General features: G+C 47.2%; 1 protein-coding gene across 1 annotated transcript in view; it reads right to left on the reverse strand.

Moving 5' to 3' along the window:
* Positions 1 to 19,896, reverse strand: part of LOC146808725 (cell adhesion molecule CEACAM6-like) — a 465,149-nt gene that overhangs the window by 53,767 nt on the left and 391,486 nt on the right. The window contains exon 8 of the mRNA XM_085615536.1: positions 1,051 to 1,083. Coding sequence (XP_085471662.1) covers positions 1,051 to 1,083 — 33 coding nt within the window. The remainder of the gene's footprint in view (positions 1 to 1,050; positions 1,084 to 19,896) is intronic.

The raw sequence follows: 19,896 nt of genomic DNA on the forward strand, positions 1-19,896 counted from the left end.
GCTTTACTTATATTAGAGGGTACAGTCTGGGAATAGGATGGCACAGTTTGGATAGGAATGTATACACCAGCAATTGGTGGATAGCTCGCCCACCTTCTTCATGATTCCCCATGTCATGCAGAGGCGTGGACACAATAACGACAATAGGCTCAGCTGTCAGAACCCAGAGAGCCACAGACTCAATGGATTTGGGTCAAGCTATGTCCTTTACGACAGGAGCAGAGCAAAGATGCCATGGATCCTGGTGCAAGCATGGAAATGCCTCCTTAGGCTGCTACTGAGGTAGTAAAATACAGCATTGTCAGGGATCAATGAACCTCTCGGGACCTCTGGGCCCTGGTGCTACTGCACCTGATGCATCAATGGTAGCGTCACCCCCTGCCCATACATTTGTGTCAAACCCCTCATTGCGCCAACAGCATTCAAGCTTTTGATTTGCAAAACTTAAAAAGAAACACCTGACGCGATGACACGACGGACAGGTCCTCGTTGAGCAGTGACCATGGTGCTCACTGCCTTCTGTTAGGTGGACACTCACTCAATCAGTGCTCAGTAAATCTGAGGACTATGAACTATTAGGGTTTACAATTTCATCTGCTAATGTCTGCAGATCATGAGTTTGAATCCAGCCATTTTTCCTTCCTTCCCACACCCATAATTAAGAGCAAATACTGATACTATGAAGAATTCTATTAACACAAATAATTATAATAATAGTTAGTGCTGTTGTTATTATTACAAATCATTTCTCCTTGGCTCCTGTCGGTTCATTTGAATCAGCTCTTGATCTATGCTCTGCTGATGTTCTCCTCCCTGAGACTCCTCTCCCCTTGTAACCTTCAAAGTTGAGGACCAAGCACATCTGCCCTGCCTTTATTTCCTGTTTCTCTGTCCCACAAGCAGACAAGTCTCCTGCCCACAGGAAGGGCATCACCACTTCCTGTGCCAAAGATCTGCTTCCTGTCTCTAAGATGAAATACAATAATAACTCTAAGGTAAAAGTCTTGTGGTGTGACAAGCTCTGATCCTTGTACTGTGTTATGTACTTACCATGTACGCTGGGTCTGCAGTGGAGCCGGGATTCTGCAGAAGAGAGAAGGAAAAGACGCAGCTCATTTAAAGAGTATAATACAAGAAGGGAGCATCTGACATCAAGAGAGCATCCTGTCCTGGCGGGCCTATGGCTGGAGGGATAGTACATGAATGAACTGACTTTCACCTCTGTATCAACAATTCTACTTTACTACATGTGGTAAGTGAGACGGCCATGGGTTGTTAGCCGATGAGCAAGGTCTTCAGCTTCTTGTGGAATTCAGAAAGCAAAGAGGAAGTCCTAATGTGTGGAGGGGGGTCATTCCAGGTTTTGGATGTGATGTGTGAGAAAGCTAGACATCCTGTTTTGCGGATATGGGGGTGCGAGTGAGACTGAGCGCAGGTGTCTGGTGGGTTGGTGTGAAGTGAAGGCAAATATTAGGGTATGCTGATCCCATGTTGTGCAGTGCCCTGTATGCGAGTGTTTGAATTGGCAGCATTAGTGTATAAGAAGTAAGGGGAGCTCTTTGAGGAGGAGGAGGGTGATATGGGAGGTTTAGGGTGAGTCTTGCTGTGGCGTTCTCAGGGTCTGAAGTTGGTGGAGGAGGCGGTTAGAGATTCCGGCACATTGCCTTTGCCATAGTCTAGTCTACTTGTTATGAGGCCTTGAGTGATGATGCGTCCGGAATTATTGGGAATCCATTTGAGGATGTTTCGAAGCATGAGGAGTATGTGGAAGCACAAGGAGCTTACTACGATTACCTGTGCTGCCATGTTGAGTTTGTCATCTCTAGGTTTCTTGCATGGTTGGTTGGTGTGAGACCAAGTTGTGGTGCTCTGCGCCAGACCTATCTTTTTATGTGGAGAGACACTACACGCATTAAGATACTGTTTGTAAATCTCTTTCTGAATAAATATATTTCTCCTCATTGTGCCTCCCTTACGCCTCTGCAGAGGCATACATTTTTGGTGATGTCTCAAAGTTAAGATTCCTCGTAAATCTGGGGCAGTGTCAAAAAGCCATGGATGTTGCTGAGAACGCCCCCAGCAACACCCATTGTATGCCCCTATAACATTGAAAACTGCGTTAAAGGGAACAACATTTACAAGGCAGCATTACGCCAAAAGAAGTAGCTTGGTGCTGCCTTGTAAATATGGAGCAGTCTCCTGCACAACCGGTGCTGCAAGGTGCTTATAAATAAGCCCCCTAATGTTAGACCTGTCAGCCTTAGGGTGGTCTTCCCCCAAACTGCTTGCCTTCTCAACTCTTGTTATGCTATGTAATGCAAGCTGGTTTTTGTAAATCGCAGCTTATCGCCCTTCTACCTGTTGCTTCTAACCCTTGTCCACCCTTTCAACACCTTCCTTTTTTCTTTCCTTCCTCTCCCACATATCCACCCCACTGGAGAGGAAGGGAAAGTGAAAGACCACAGTGGAACCTGCCATTATCATGAGACACAGGTCACTGCAGCAGTCTCTTCCTAAACCTCTTCTCAAACTTTGTTCCACGGGACTGCATCCTTTTGATAGGAGTTCTATTATGAGATTGCCTCTCTTGCTGGCAAAGAGATGACCACATTCACCCACCTTCCTCTCCATGGAAAGGGCATCAGAGAGACGGCCACCCTCTCCAGCCCCTCATTTACTTGACCCAGTGGCAGGAGCTCAAAATAATAATTCAGTTTATTGCATTGTAGGCATTGGGAGAGAACCATCGAGCAGTGAGGAAGGTGACTGACAAAAAGTGAAGGCATGACAGTGTATTACTTGTAATTTACATAAACACATTGACATATGACCTTTCTCACATAACACATTGTTACTATTTCAAACAGAGAGAGATAAACACAGTTGTCTAAGTTCCTCTGATGTGAGGAGAACCCAGGTCTTAAGGGTCCAAGTTCAGCCATTTGTATACAAAGGGCCCGATGTAGGTACTCTGTCACAACAGCCAGGAAGTACAGAGGACCCTCTATGCCAACCTCTGGGTTCACCGCCCACCTTTGAGTCAGGCAGGCCACCACCTTTATGGTGACAGAGTAAAATCACCTCCATTGACATGACCCTTCCTCCGTCGATCTGCAGGGGTTTTGGCCATCCTAGCCTCCACTCTATTTAGAGTGGGCGTTAAATCATTTTTGTTCTGTCCCTCACTATCAGGAATATCCTTGCAGGAAGTGACAGTAACAAAATAATAAAATGAGTCCCACACCATTAGAGAAAACTACAATCGTGTTTAGGACACTAGTTTTCACTTTTCCAAACAAACTCTCACTTTGGGTGTTTGTTTTATCGAAAAGTAAAACATTTCAAAAAGGTTTGTGTATACGTCCGTCACCAAGGATCTTTGTATAAACTCCAGTGACACCAGTCCATACAAAGTGTTAACTGCAGGACCAGCAGTGAACTCTACATGTTCCTAAATGTCCCTCCACATTTGGGGGCAGATTTATATCGGACTTGCGCCACTTTTACGCCGCCGTTGCATCACTTTTGTGACGCAGCGGCAGCGTAAACCCTGCGCCTTGTTGCGCCCCATTTACATCGTGACGCATCTATAGAGATGCGCCACGGTGTAAAGCCCTGCGCCACATGAAATCTGCGTCAGGTTTCATGTGGGCGTTTCAACTCAGGGGGTGCGTTCCGTCGCAGGAACGCCCCTGAAAAGTAACTCAGTGAAATCTATAAGATTTCACTGAGTCACTTTCCCAACGCTGATGCGTCAAAACCCTGCGCCTGCTTGAAGCAGGCGTAAGGCTTGACGCACCATGTTAGGGATAAGAAAGGTTGGAACAGTGCTGGAGTTGCGTCGCACTTGCGACGCAACTTCAGCACTGCGCCAACCTTACGCCGGCAGATGCGTCACGTATCTGCTTGTCCTTGCGCCACGATGCGCCGCATTGTAAATGTTTTGTAAACGCATTGTTTGCCCTTGCGCCATCTGCGGTGGCGCAAGGGCAAACTTGCGTGACGCATCTTCCCTGGCGCATCCATGCTGATTTGCAGGGATGCGCCAGGGAACATAAATCTGCCCCTTGGTGGGCGGAGTAAAGGCAGGGGGGAGGATGGAAAGTCCTTCACCGACCTGAATCCTTTTACTCTCTTCATCAAACTCTAAATAAGGCCCTTAATCCCCTGTGTTCTGATTACATTCTCAGTTCATAATCAGTAGTGCTGGGCTCCTTGATGTTTGGTGCACACTATAAAAATACTTTCATAAACAAATAAACACATGCCCAGATATGTGCTGACTGTACACCCACGATCACGGATTTGCTCTGTATCTGCCAGGCCAGGGTCATTCCACCCACAAAATGCAAGGACTGTGAGGAGTCCTTCCACACACCACTGCTGTGGTAGCCACCTTATTCCCACACTATGGCACGTGAAAGGACCAGATGTCTTTAGAGAGGATACATTCTGTAAACACACCAGAAGAGGGCGCTCCAACGCGCTGCCACACGATAATAGATTCTGACCTGCACCTCAGACAACTATGAAAACGGAAAATGACCCACAGAAACAGAAGACAATGACAGCCATGATGGTTCGGTAAAGAGTCATTGAATAAAGATGAATGTAGCCTTCTTGGCTTCGACTCAATTACAGGCCATTAATTATGCGAAGAAGTCTTTGGAAAACTGCGAGACCCTTCCTTGAGTTTCCGGAATTCAAATTTAAAAAAAAAGAGATGTCTGTCGCCCAATTGCGCAGGTGAAACCAGTGAAGAAACACAAGGTATAGCAGAGCCCAGGAGCCCCGGCTGCAGCACAGCTGGCCGGATTGTGCATCCAAAGGCGCAGACAGAAGACTCAGGGCCCGATTCACAGAACTATCTCAAGATAAAATCCTAAACTTACAACCATTTTGGTATTCACAGAACGCACTTACTCATTTTGGTATTCACAGAAGGCACTTACTCATTTTGGTATTCACAGAAGTTAGGAGTCCTAACTTTAGGACTCCTAAATGCCTTCTGTAAATACCGAAAGTCTTAAAATTAGGATTTTTCTCAGTTTAGTTGTAGTATAGTTAGGACTCCTAACTTTAGGACTCCTAAACTGAGAAAAATCCTAATTCTAAGACTTTCGGGATTCACAGAAGGCATTTAGGAGTCCTAAAGTTAGGACTCCTAACTTCTGTGAATACCGAAGTGAGTAAGTGTCTTCTGTGAATACCAAAACGAGTCACTTTCGCGGCCGCACAGCCGCTTTGATGTTTGATCGCAATTGGGATCACTTTCCCGGCCGCTTTGATGTTCTCCGTGAGGCTTCAATAGATTGCAGCAGTTAAAACAAGCATTGGCATAGCCAATAGGTCTCGCTTTTGGGACCTTATAAGTGTTTAGTTATGCAACTGTTCCATGGTTAAACACTTATAAGGTCCCAAAGGCGAGACCTATTGGCTACGCCAATGCTTTTTTTTCTTGCTCCTATGACATGCCTGCAGTTGCACGCTGCAGTCACTACTGGGTCAGTGAGGTCTTTTCGAATTCCTAGCCCATTGCTAATTATTTTGACATACCTTCCAGTAACTATCACGTTAGACAAGTATTTGCAATTCAATAGGTCTCGCATTATGTATTTTAAAAACGTTGTACGCGGTGCGTAAACACACGCTTTGTACTTATAGTCATTGCTTACGACAAGCAAAGGCTGGCAGTAACTGCGCCTCTTTGACTGCAAGCCTTGCTTCTCGTAAGCAAGGACTATAAGTACAAAATGCATGTTTACGCACCGCTTGCAGGGTTTCAAAACACATAAATAAAAGGCATTGTCATTTACAATGCCAATAGCTCAAAATCTGGCAAATGCAAGACCTATTGCATTGCAAATGCTTGTTGAATTTGCTCATTTCTGACTGACCCCCAGTGCATGTTCATATTTGCAACACTACTTCACAATCCTAAAATAAAATCCACATTCGGGGCATGCTTCCACCTGCAGTCAAGATGGTGGTATACATTGGAGCTCTGATCCTCACTCACTATCGCGCAACACCACATGCCACCTGACCTGGAAGGGGCCACTGCTGTAAATCCTCGAAGTGGCCAATGCATATGGCTGAGCCTTGGTGGTCTGGCCACAACAGGGGCCACCAGTGAGACTTAGGTCAGCTCCGCAGCCCGCCTGCCGAGTTGGGCGGACATAGATGACTTCCCCCAGTTGATTCTGCTTCTGAGGTGTGTGGTGGGTCATTGGTGCTGTAGTGTGCGACCCCCCTTGGCAGGCTGAATGTGAGACACCATTTGTAGTCCTTTCTAGTTGCCCCAGGAGGGATGCACTTGAGATTCCCCTGCTTAATTACATTGATTTTCTCTCATAATAAGGGGGGGGCAGGATATCCGGCATATTTGTGATGGAGTAACCCATCCACCAAACTCTAAACCAGGATTAAGATTTTGGTATCTAAGGATGGGAGGAATGGGCCATGCTGTGTATCATCAGGAAATGAATCATGTATTACAGAAATACCATGATGTGCCTTACAGAGAGGTGGCAAACCTGGGTAAATTATCATTGATGAGACTGTGCGGTGAGGGTGAAGGTGAGAGACCTGGTGAAACCCTGGCCTGGTTGTTGACGAGAGAGAACCACAGTAACCATTTATTAAAAATAGACGGAGAGCGGGGAGACACTCATGCCCAGTGAGGATATCATTTGAGAATGTGTCAACTGCTACTGTGACTATGCATTTCATGAGGAGTTGAGTCCCCCAAACAAAAGGAGAAATGTCTCAATGAGATGACCTTGGTTTGTTTGGCAACCTGCCATAGGCAGCTCCTGAGTGAACCAATATTGATGGAAGAGATTAAAGCCCATCCTGAGAGTTTTGGGTAGAGCCAACACTCCAGTCTGCCACGGGCTATCGTCGGAGTTTTATACAGCCTATTAAAACAATTAAGCACTCTGACCTGCTTCGCAGATCTCCCGAGGCACTCACCGGGAGCACCGTTACCTGCCTGCCTCCTGCATTTTACTGACTCTGGCGTGATTGCGCTCTGGACTTGCGCATTCCCCTCATTTTAAGTCTCCTTACCTGTGCCTGCACTTGTTCCTGGACGCCCCTTGCCGTTCGCTCTTCTCCACGCCTGTCTGGCTGCTGGAGCGGGGACGGGCGAGCTCGCCATCTTGGGCTGTTCTGGGGTTGGCGGTGCAGCCTTTTGGCCCCTCCCCCCCTGGCAAGTATATCCTGTGCCTGACAGTGTCTACGCTCAGCTCTGACCTGCTTCGCAGATCTCCCGAGGCACTCACCGGGAGCACCGTTACCTGCCTGCCTCCTGCATTTTACTGACTCTGGCGTGATTGCGCTCTGGACTTGCGCATTCCCCTCATTTTAAGTCTCCTTACCTGTGTCTGCACTTGTTCCTGGACGCCCCTTGCCGTTCGCTCTTCTCCTCCGCCTGTCTGGCTGCTGGAGCGGGGACGGGCGAGCTGGCCATCTTGGGCTGTTCTGGGGTTGGCGGTGCAGCCTTTTGGCCCCTCCCCCCCTGGCAAGTATATCCTGTGCCTGACAGTGTCTACGCTCAGCTCTAACCTGCTTCGCAGATCTCCCGAGGAACTCACCGGGAGCACCGTTACCTGCCTGCCTCCTGCATTTTACTGACTCTGGCGTGATTGCGCTCTGGACTTGCACATTCCCCTCATTTTAAGTCTCCTTACCTGTGCCTGCACTTGTTCCTGGACGCCCCTTGCCGTTCGCTCTTCTCCTCCGCCTGTCTGGCTGCTGGAGCGGGGACGGGCGAGCTCGCCATCTTGGGCTGTTCTGGGGTTGGCGGTGCAGCCTTTTGGCCCCTCCCTCCCCTGCCACGCCCACATTGTACCTTTGCACAGCCTATTTATGACGCTACAGCATCGGCACCGCAGCGGACGAGCGCAGCGGGTGCGACAAAGGCGCGCCGAAGTTGCGCCTAAGTTAAGCCCGTCTGCGCCCGTCCGCGACGGGCCGGGACCAGGGGCCACTGACCCTGCTCCTTTAGTGGTATACTCTTCTGCTCAATTGTTTTCTCTTTCAGTCAATGTACCCCTTTCTCCTTCATTGCTGCAGCGCCTTGATTCCCTGGGCATCCTCTCACCTGGTCACACCCCCTTGTCCTCTGCCTCATCAATTTCTCCTCCTTGTTTTGTAAACCCCCCTTCTGTTGTTCATACACCCTCCTGTTCCTATCTTGCTTCTGCTTGTCTTCTTAATACTCGCTCGGCCGGCAAGCATCGACTGGAACTATTTAACCTTCTGAACACCGAGTCTCCTGACTTCCTGTTCCTTACTGAAACTCTGATTCTCTTCCCGACGTCCTGGCCATTCTCCCCGACACCTATTATGCACTCCGAGCGGATCGCCCTAATGGCAAAGCAGGCGGGGGGTGGCTATGATCGTCCGTTCTAACTTGCAGTTTCAGCTTCTTTCCCACTCCCCTATACCTAGTGTGGATTTTTTGGTGGCCCGCTCTCTCAATCAGTTAGCTCCCCTCACAGTTGTCCTCATGTACCGACCTCCTCAGAACATGCCCTTGTTCGTAGACACCCTGCAGGAACTCCTTGCCACACTCGTGGTTAATAATTCCTCGGTTCTCCTATTGGGAGACTTTAATTTCTGGCCGGGCGATCCTAAGGAGGATACGTCCTCCAAAGATTTTTCGGCCACCCTTCAGTGTCTTAATTTCTTGTCCCATGTCACTGCCCCTACCCACGCCTTGGGTCATACACTAGACCAAATTTGGTCATCTTGCTGCACGGTCCTTTCTCCTAGCATTCTTCCCTGCATCTGGTCTGATCACTCCCTCATATCTTTCTCTGTAAACCTTGGTGCTCCTCACAAACCCTCCTTACCTAAGGACATGGTTGCACGTAGCTGGAACCGGGTTGATCTCAATTCCCTTTCTCTTTCTCTTGCTTCTTCTACTTCTGTTCTTTCTGAACTTTCCCTTGACTCTCAAGCCGAAGCAGTCAACACTTGGTTATCCTCTTCTTGCGATCGGGTTGCTCCGCTCAGGAAAATTAAGGCCGTTCGCCCTCATGATGCTCACAAGTGGTTCAATAAAGAGCTTAAAGCTCTAAAATTGGACCTTAGACGTTCTGAGCGTCATTGGAGACGTAACTAATGCCCGGTTCTCCGGGCCAAATACAAACTTCTCCTCAATGAATATAAGAGAGCTGTCCTTGAGGCCAAAACCAAGTATTTCTCTGAGCAAGTTGCCCTCTCCGCCAACAAATCCAAAGAGATTTTCTCTCTGGTTAACAACTTGGCGATTTCTGATCGCGCCAATCCCAATCTTATTCCTTCCCAGGCTCTCTGTTCTTCACTTAACGACTTCTTCATCGAGAAGATCGTTAAGATTAAATCCAACATCCCTTCTGTTTCTTCTTTCTTTTCCTCTTCTCCTCTTCCTGCACCCCGCTCTTTTCTTGACTCTTTTTCCTCTATTTCCCTCGATTCATTTCTTATTCTGCTCACAAAAATCAAGTCTGGCTTTCCGGCCGACTGCGCCCCGGCACGTATCTTGAGAGCTCTATTTTCTAACTGTCCTGTCCCCCCTCTCTCTTTTCTTAATGCTTCTCTCTCTCAGGGCATAGTCCCTTTATCTTTCAAATCTGCTATCGTGCTGCCTATTCTTAAAAAATCTGGCTTAGATTCTTCTCTTCCCTCCATCTTTAGGCCTATCTCTCTTCTTCCCTTTCTGGGCAAGATCCTCAAAAGCCACGTCACTTCTTGCCTCTCCTCTTACATCGAGGAGAACCATCTTTTGGCTTCCCATCAAGCAGGCTTTCGCTCGGGCCACTCTACGGAGTCGGTGGTCCTCGCAGTCCTTGACGAGTTGAAATCGAAAGCCGACTCCTCTCTTCCTCAAGCTCTGGTCCTCCTCGATCTGTCCGCTGCGTTTGACACGGTTGACCATTCCATTCTTCTCGACCGTGTCAGCGCAGCGGGCATTTGAGGATCCGCATTCTCCTGGCTTGCGTCCTTTCTCTCGGGTCACTCCCAAGCGGTTCATCTCTCCGGATTCTCTACTCCCGCTCGTCCAGTTTCCTGTGGAGTTCCCCAAGGCTCCTCTCTTTCTCCTCTTCTTTTTAATCTTTATATCTATCCTCTTATTACTTCTCTTCTCGATCTGGGGGTCTCAGTGTATAACTACGCAGATGACCTCCAGCTCGTTTTTGATCTTTCCTCTTCTTCTATGTCTTTTTCTAAGTTCCGTTCTCCTTTGGTTTTCATTTCTGAGTGGATGAGCGCAAATCATCTTAAGCTTAACCCGGATAAGACCGAGTTGGTCTTGACGGGTGGCTCATCCAGTCCGTGGTCCTCTGCTTTTTGGCCCCCTGCCTTAGGTCCCTCTCCCACACCAGTTTCTTCTGTTAGGACCTTAGGCATTAAGGTTAGTCAGGATCTTTCAATGCACGCCCAAGTTAGTTCTGTTGTTTCTTCCTGTTCTCTTTCTCTTCGGCTTATCCGAAAAATATCTCGTTTTTTTTCTTTTGAAGCTCTTAAAATCATTATCTCGGCTCTGATTACCTCCCGACTTGATTACGGGAACAGCCTGTATGTGGGCATACCAGCCTATGAAACACGTCGCCTACAAGCAATTCAGAATCAGGCTGCCCATCTTATTCTTAATTTTCCTCGCACTCATCACATTTCCCCTGTACTTAAGTCCCTCCACTGGCTCCCTGTTTATCAGCGATCCCTTTTTAAGCTGGGTTGCTTGGTTTTCCTCGCTCTTGCTCGTTCCGCTCCGGTCTTTATCTGCTCTCTCATTTCTTCTTATAGTCCTGCCCGCCCTCTTCGTTCTTCCTCCTTGGCCCTCCTCAATGTTCCCCGGTTTCGCAGGTCCAGAACGGGAGGCACCCGATTCTCTGTTCTGGCCCCCCGCTTTTGGAACAGTCTTCCTATGTCTTTGCGTGCTATCCCTATCTACTCTCATTTCCGCAAAGCCCTGAAAACCCTCTTGTTTTCTCAGGCTTACTCCTGTTAATCTCTCTGGGTTATTTCTGTGATTGCTGGCCGGAGTTCTCAGCGCCAGGAAGCCGCGTGGCCACAGTGCGCTTTATTAAATACTTTTTTCATTTATTCATTCATTCAAGCACCACATCTACTTGAGGTCGATGTTGAGTCTCTTGGACACGACAAGCCACCTTCCTTGCTTGGAGCATATCCATCAAGAACATTTTGGTGAATGAGTCATACCAGAGAGAGAGCCACCTTCCTCGTTATGGAAAGCTTCCATTACATTGCTTCAGAAACCGGGTAAGGATCTACCCAAATATGCATACGACCGCCCACTGTCACAAAAGGACACCAGCAAAGGTCATTGACAAGCCCCTGTCCTTACTGATGGAAGGCGTTCCTCCCTCTGTAAATGGATTTGTCTCACACAGATTCACTACTGGTATTGTGCACACTGTGGTTCAGTACTACATTACCTAAATCCCAAAATACATGTCCTGGCAGTGCTTCTGTATGCAGAAAAGCATTTGGGGGCATATTATCAAGCACGGCGTTAAAATTTTCGCCAGCTGTTCAGGTATGCTGGTCCGGTGTCGTGGAGGGCCTTGTCTGTGTGGGTGAGCGTCTCAAAGGTGACTCTGGCCTTGATGGGGAGCCAGTGGACTGTGCGCAGGTGCTGGGAGATATGGCAGTGTCTTGGCAGGTTGAGGACCAGTCTTGCGGTGGCGTTCTGGATGTTCTGTAGCTTGCAGGTGAGGTTTTTGTTAAGGTCTTACGTAGGAGGCGGAGGGTGTGGCAGCAGGAGGACGAGACAGAGTTGATCTGTCGGTCCATTTTGAGCTCGGAATCCAGGGTGATTCCCAGGTTGCGTGCATTGTCCGTGAGGGTGGGCGGGTTTCCGGGGGCAGGGGGCCACCAGGTGTCCTTACAGGCATCGGGGTTTGGGCCTATGATGAGTGCTTCTGTCTTGTTGATGTTGAGTTGTAGGCAGCTGTATTTCATCCATTAGGCAATGGCTTCCATGCCTTCTCGAAAGTTTTGTCTGGCGGTATTGGGTTCGTTGGATAGGGAGAGGATGAGTTGGGTGTTGTCTGCGTATGACACAATGTTGAGTCTGTAGGTTCTGACAATGGGGGCAAGTGGAGCCATGTAGACGTTGAAGAGCGTAGGGCTGAGGGAGGACCCCTGAGGAGCTCCACAGGTGGTTGGTGTAGGGTCCGAGAGGAAGTGGGGGAGACTGACCCACTGCGTTCTGCCGGAGAGGAAGGCGCGGATCCATTCGAGGGGCTTGTCCTGGAACCCTGCGTCGAGGAGTCAGCGTATTAGGGTGCGGTGAGAGACTGTGTCGAACGCCGCTGTCAGGTCGAGGAGGATGAGGGCTACCTTTTCTCCTTTGACCAGTAGGGTGCGGATGTCGTCTGTTGCGGCAAGGAGGGTGGTTTCCGTACCGTGGTTTTTTCTGAAGCCGGATTAGGAGGAGTCGAGGATGTTGTGCTCTTCGATGAATGTGGCGAGTTGGCTGTTGATGGCTTTCTCGATGACTTTCGCTGGTAACGGGAGCAGGGATATGGGTCTGTAGTTTTTGAGGTAGGTGGGGTCCGCCGAGGGTTTCTTCAGAAGGGGGTTGAACTCGGCGTGTTTCCAGTCTTCAGGGAACAAGGCGGTCACCAGAGAGCGGTTGATGGTGTGGCGGAGTATGGGTGCGATGGTGTCGGCGGCTCTGTTGAAGATGTGGTGGGGGCCCCAGAGTGGATTGACTTCATCGTTTTCAGTGTGTCTTTGGTGAAGAGGGCTGTCCAGTTGTCAATCGCTGGTTTCAGGGCGTCGGGGCGTTCGGCGGGGTTTCGGTGTGTTGGTTGTTTTCATCGAAGTTGTCGTAGATGCTCTTGATTTTGTGGTGAAAGAAGGTGCTAAGTTTGTCGCAAAGGTCTTGTGAGGGAGGAATGTCCGTTGATTCACTGATGGGTTGGGTGAACTCCTTGATGTTGAAGAGTTCTCTGCTGTTGTCTGCGTGTGTGGAGATTCTGTTTCCAATTTCTGTTTGTCAAGTTTTTCTGATGAGTTGTTGGTGGGGGTTGTGTGGTTCTGTGGATTTGGTGTTCCTGCAGGCCTTTTCGAGGCAGCGGCATGTCTGTCTGGACTCTCGAAGTTTGGTGGTGAACCATCTGGCTTTCTTGGCGTGGGTGTTGTTGTTTTTCTTGAGGGGGGCTATGGTGTTGGTGCTGTCAGAGATCCAACTGTGCAGGGTTCAGGTTGCGGTGTTGGGGTCGTCGTTTCCCGTGATGGTTGGGGTGGAGTTGCTGAGTGAGGAGGTGAGTTTGTCGTTGGTGATTCTGGTCCAGTTTCTTCGTGGGAGCAGGTGCTGGTGTCTGTGGATGGTGGGTGTTCTGAAGATGAAGTGGACGCAACGGTGGTCAGTCCACGGGAGTTCGGTGGTATGGCTGAAGGAGATAGAGTTTCCTGTTGTGAAGAGGGGGTCAAGGGTGTGTCCTCCTGAGTGCATTGGTTTGGTCACAATTTGGCGGAGCCCAATGTTGTGGAGGTTGTCCAGGACGGATGTGGTGTTGGGGTCCAGTTGTCAGTCAGTCAGTCAAATTATCTTTATTCGATTAATAAAAATCATAAAAGATCGAGCAAAAAGTTACATAGCAAAAATACATCAGATCATTATACTGCATACAATTATTAGAAAAAAGAAAAAATTAAGGGTTTAATACAATTAAAACATACATAAATATTTTAAAAAGAGAAAGAAAAGGGTACATTATAAAAAAGAGGAAATTCATTTATCACAAATAGAATGCCTATGCCTTGTTTGGAGCCTCTTCAAACGTGCTCCTGCCACTAAAAAACTGGCAACAGCAAAGGCTACGTTTATGTTAGGGAGGAGTTGCAAAAACAACAGGGCTGGTTTTACCTGAATAAAACTCTGAGTGCGTAAAATAGGGAGCAAGTACCTTTTTCTAATCTCAATGTAATGGCCGCAGAACATAATAAAGTGCATCGTATCCTGGACTGAGAAACAATCGCAGTCACAGGGTTCAGCGTCATCAGGTCTAGCCCAAGTTCCGAAGTTACCCAGGATAAAGTGAATTAAGTTGAAGCGAAATCTTGTTAAGAGAAAACGATGGTAAGGGTTTGTTACCCACAAAAGGTATGGTTCCATTCCGGGAACAGAAGTGAGCAGAACGTATTTCCCTACCAAGGGTTTTTTTAGCTCTTGTGCTTCCCTTTCCAGAGCATAAAGATTTAACAGAGTGTTTTTAATTAATTTTAAATCTTCATGAGTTATTTTATCTGGAAATGAGAAGAGCTCCAAACGGCCTGCTAAGGACAGCTGGGATCTCACGTAGCTTAGCCATGGAATTTTAAGTGCTCTGTCCAGGGCTAAGCAATCTTTTAAAATGGTGTGATTTAAAGTAAGCTCTAGGTTAAGCCAAGTTTTTAACCACCCAATCACTGGAGCTAATTTCAGAGTGTCAGATATATAGCCCAGTCCTACCTCTTTGTGTAATACAAATGTCGGGGTTGATTGGGGAACGGAAAGAAGCGATCTTAAAAATTTATTTTCCACGTTCTGTATTTTAGTTGGGTTAGTATGACCCCAGATAGTAGAGCCATACTGGGCAACTGACAAGCACTTTGCTTTATAAACTTTAATTATACTTTCCATGGGACGGGCGCCCAGTCTTTTGGCAAAGCTCATCAGCCCTGCGGTCGTTCTAGCGACAGCATTGGTTTTAACCTGAAGCTGAGGGCCCCAAGAGCCCTTTTCGTCAAAAGTCACACCAAGATATGGGAAAGAAGAAACTCTCTTTACCTCCTTTCCTGCACAGTGGAATGTCATCATCTTTTTTTTCCTGCCTGCTTGTCCTGAGATCATTACATGAGATTTATCTGTATTAACTTTCATATCCAAAGATACCATAAAAGCTCCAAAAGATAAAAGGAGTTTATTTAATGCAACTCCAGAGCGTGCAAGCAGAACGGCGTCATCCGCATACAGTAGGACGGGTATCTTTGTCTCCCCTGCACGCGGGATGTCACTGTGTGATGCTTGCATTACTGTCTCAAGATCATTAATGTATAAAGTAAATAAGAGAGGGGCGAGTATACACCCTTGTCTAACCCCCCTCTCAGACTTAAAGAGACAGGTGCATCTTCCTTCCCTAGTAACTCTAACAGAAGTCATGAGATCCTTATGTAGCTCAGCTAAATAATTGACCAGGGGTGGGTCAAGGCCCATGGTCAACAGGATCCCCCACAGCTTCGACCTGTTGACCAGGTCAAAGGCTGAGGAGAGGTCCATGAAGGCCATGTACAGTGAACCACCCCTAGCGACCACATATTTATTTATGATAAGCTCCAAGTTTAAGCATTGATCTAGAGTTCCTCTTTTGGCTCTAAAGCCATATTGTGCATTCGATAAAATACCCTTGCTTTCTAAAATTGTGGACAATCTGCCTAACAGGACTCTCCCCAAGATTTTTACGCTTGAGTCAATGAGAGAGATAGGCCTATAACAGGCCGGGTCTGTCCGCTGTCCCTTTTTGAAGATTGGCACAATGGTCGAAGTTAACCAACTAGAGGGGAAAATAAATTCCCTAGTAGCGTTAAAAATGTTGGTCAAGATTTTTGAGCTAAATTGAGGGGCGGTCTTAAAAAAGTCTGCTGGGACCCCGTCTGGCCCCGGTGCCTTTTTACAGAGAGTGTCTTTTAGGGCAAGTATCACCTCTTCCTGAGTGAAAGGGGGAATGCGAGTCAATGATTTTGATGGTGTTATTTCGCAAACTATTGTGGTGTGAGTTTGACTATAGATGTTACTAAAATGTGACACCCACTGATCATCTGGAATAATACAGTCAACTCTCTGATTGTCTAATCCCACAAAATATGGATGGTTTATAACTGCCCAGAATTTTGCGCTATCTTTCTGTGTTTCGGGCAGTAACAACTCATTCCATGCCTCATTTTTAATCTCGGATTTCCTCGTTCTAATGGCAAAATTATATTGTTTCCTCAGAGAAGCTATCAGTATTTTATTTCTAGGCTTACCCTTTAACGCCTTTAAAAGGGCTGAATGGGCCCTAGAACAGTTTGAATCAAACCATCTAGGGCCGGAAGATTTTTTTGACTTTACCTTTACGGTCAAGTCTAAATTAACTTGGTGACATATGACACCAAAGGCGTGTACCACTTTGACACTCGAATTTTCATTATCAAGACAAATAGCAATTTCGTCAGGAACTTTTGCCAATGTGTCCTGTAAAAAGGACATTGGGGTAACTTGGTCCCATTTTAACCTGCGATTTTGATCCTTAAGCTCAAGGTCTAATGCGCACAATGTGTCAATCTTCCTAAATTCCAGGACTCCAAATGCTAAAACCTCTAAAATCACAGGATTGTGATCACTAAAAACAGAGGTTTCTACCCCGTAAGAAAATATTTTTGATAAAAGACTTAAAGAAACAAAAATATAATCTATGATTGTACCAGAATCTTGACCCACGTATGTTGGTGGCCTCGTATCATTTAAGGGGGTACAAAATTCATAAAGGTTGAGGGTAGCCAGGAATAATTCCAGAAACTCTCCGCTTAAAGTGTGTTCAAAATGCGGAGATAAGGGGTAGAAAGGAAGTATCTCAGTTTCCCTCAAACAACCTGCCAAGCAGGGATGAATATTAAAATCCCCCATTAGGATTACCTCAAAGTCACGACAACTATTCTCAGTATGAGTGGCTAAGGAATCCTGTAAGGCTAACAAATGCTCGTTAGGAAGTTGACTGGTTGGAGAGTTATAAAAATTAACAAGTAAAATAGGGTTACAGTTTGATAAAGTCAATTCAATCATTAAGCAATTTTTGGAATTAGACTGAATATATCTAGTTTTGCCTTTAACGTCAAGAGAAATGTATACAGCTAGCCCGCCCCTAGCTCTGCCTGCTTTACTGGGGACGGCGGGTACGAAAAAGTAAGAGTAGCCATCTAAGGGCAAACACTCTAACAAGTCCCAAGTTTCTTGAAAAGCAAGAATGTCATATCTCCTGATTTCTTCCAACCAAATTTTATCTTTAAATTTGGATCTAAGACCAGCAATATTCCAACTCAAGATTCTACAAGCTCTATTACCAGCAGAGTACTCAGAAGGTAAAACAGGAGCCGGCTGTTGTTCCTCAGCATTTTCAATTGGACTTGGCAAGAGTCAATCATTTTGGTCCAAAAAAGAAAGTGGCGCAAAGCGGTTAAACAGTTGCACAGGTTGTGTAACAGGGTTAAATACAAAGGGTTGTTGTCGATGAGCTGGTGCGTTATTCCTTGATTCTTGACCCCATCCAGAATGAAAATCCCAGTTTGTAATTGGTCCTAAAAAAGGAGTCCTTGGGAATGATACGTTCTGCTGTTCCCCATAAAAGAATTTCAGAGTTAGGGGAACCACAGTACCTTGTCTACGTTGGGGTGGAAGAATATTTGCAAGGATATCAGGAAGGACGCTTGGATTTGAAAAGCTCACAGTCACACAATCTCCTTTAAATTTTTTAGGGCGATTTCCAAGCCACGGGACCCTGAATGCTGATTTGATTACACTTGCAAGGTGTTGCTGACCTCCTGGAGCTAGCCGCACATTTCTGCTCAACCAATGTAAGGCTTTGCTACACAGTGAGTTTGAACTTTCCGCTGAGCCTTTTTCTAAAAGAGGAACATTTGCAAGGACTAATACCACGGGTGTGGCCTCAACAATGAATTGCAGGGAATCCAACGTGGAAGTATGGGGTTGAGATGTTTGTGTTTGGGTAACATTTGCCACAGGAATTGAATTTGCTGGGGGGCACTGTGGCAGAGAAGTCCCAGCAACAACGTTAGAAGTGAGTGTCGCTGGGTTATCCCTAATTGGCTCTGTTACCTTTGCATCCCCCAAATTTGGACCATCAGCGGGGTCCCCATGGTCATCATTTAAAGGGGTGACTAGCGTGGTTAAATTTTCAATGCCACTTGCAACTATATTTTGCTGAGCACCCAGCTTCTTGATCTCTGCTTGTAGTTTATCTATCTTGGAGATTAGGGGTTTAATAATGGAATTAATTCTGGTCTCAAAGAAATCCGCAATTTTTTCTAAAAGCGCTTCTTCAAGAGGGCAAGTAGAAAAGTCCTCGGAGCAGTTCGTTTGTGAAAGTTTTGAGGTATTGGCCCTCTTCCCTTTAGCCCCAGAACGCAGGCCACCCCGTTTGGGGGGGTTCTTAGTGCATTGACGTTTAGTTCTTACTTCATGAGCTGGGGATGTTACATCAAGGATAGGTACCTCAAATGTCTGAGCCTGCATATCTTGATCTGAATTAATATCGCTCTCAACCACTATATCCCCCTCAATGAAAGAAACTTCAAGAGCCGGAGTTACATTAACCAGGTTTTCAGGTATGACTTGTGAAACACTATCTGCTGACGTTGTGGCGCTAAGGACATCTTGTGAGTTCGTTTCATTAAACGAAGTAATAGCAAATGAGGGTGGGGACAGACAAAGTAGGTCCGGGGATTGGCTCAGCCCCAATGACTCCCTCCTTTGCGTGTTAATTTTTTGTACAGTCTGTACCAAATAGTTGTTCATCTTGTTGTTTTGAACTATTGCTGCTTTTTTAGGCATGACTAAAAACTGTAACCATCAGTCACACTGAACAATGTCAATGGGGGCTACTTAGTGCTCAACTTACTTGCGCAATGCAGTCCAATATGACTCAGGCAGCATGTATGGCCCTGCCCCTGCCTCTTCCTGCCGATGAGGGCCGTAGAGGGCCCGCCCTTTGCCCGGGCTTCGCTCCGGGCGTCCCGCTCGCGTCCTGCGAAGCGGGTCTCCCAGTGATTTATGGCGCCTCCTGGCGTCACTACGTCGCGCCGCCGCTGAGGCAGCCGGGAAATGCAGTCCCGGGGCGGCGACGCGGAAGATGGCGTGTACTTCGCTGTTCGGTTTGACTCTTGGCGGTGTCGGCGGCAATAGCGTGGCGTGGCCGAGCAGGCTTCAGGTGAGTTTTGGGTCCAGTTGGTTGTTGAGGTGGACGTTGAGGTCTCCCAGCAGGGTGTAGTTGGTGGATGCGATGGCATGCGGGGAGATGATGTCTGTGATGGAGATGGTGAACAGTCCGCGTGGTCCAGGGGGTCAGTAGATGAGGGTTCCTTGGATGGTGGTGGTAGGGCCGGTCAGTATCTTGACGTGAAGGTGTTCCATCAGGTCTGTGGTTTTGTCATGGAGTGTGCTCAGGCGGAGGGTGGATTTGTGGACGATGGCGATTCCTCCTCCCGGGTGGGAGGGGCGGTCCTTCTGTTGAAAACTAAAACAGCGATATGATTAAGCATTCACTGAAGACATGAATTCTCTACAGTCAAAATGTGTTTCTTGTCTTATGTTGACTAATGTCCGGACTCCATTTTGTATTGTCATGTCTCCACGTGCTTTGCACGAGAAGAGTCCTACCTTTTCGCTAGTTGCTCTTGTAATCTGCCTAGTAACAGTCTATAAATAGCGCTTTTGTCCGTCTGGCGCATGCCCAGACTTGACCACATCAGCTATCAGTTAGTCCTTGTTTGACCATGTTTTCGCGGGCACAGGAAATTGTTAACTCCGCCCATATATTGATCCTATATCGAAAATGTCCATAAATGGTAATGAATTTTGCTCTATGTTGTATCCACCCACTTATGAGCCCCTCTGTTGTGTATAAAAGGGGACTTTGTACGCAAGTTCTTTGTGCTACTCTATGCAATACTGAAGAGTGTTGTGTAGGTTGTAGGACCACCCTTAAGGGTTAATAAACTCTGTCTTTGTATTTGCAGTTTCCGTGCCAACTTCCTTCTAGCTTTCGCTACAGGAGGGCGAACCCTTGTATTTGCGGGCCTAGCTGGGGCCTGTACTCATCACTTCCAGGAGATCTTGTA

The sequence above is a fragment of the Triturus cristatus genome, chromosome 7, assembly GCF_964204655.1.
Source record: "Triturus cristatus chromosome 7, aTriCri1.1, whole genome shotgun sequence".
Taxonomy (NCBI): Eukaryota; Metazoa; Chordata; class Amphibia; order Caudata; family Salamandridae; genus Triturus; species Triturus cristatus.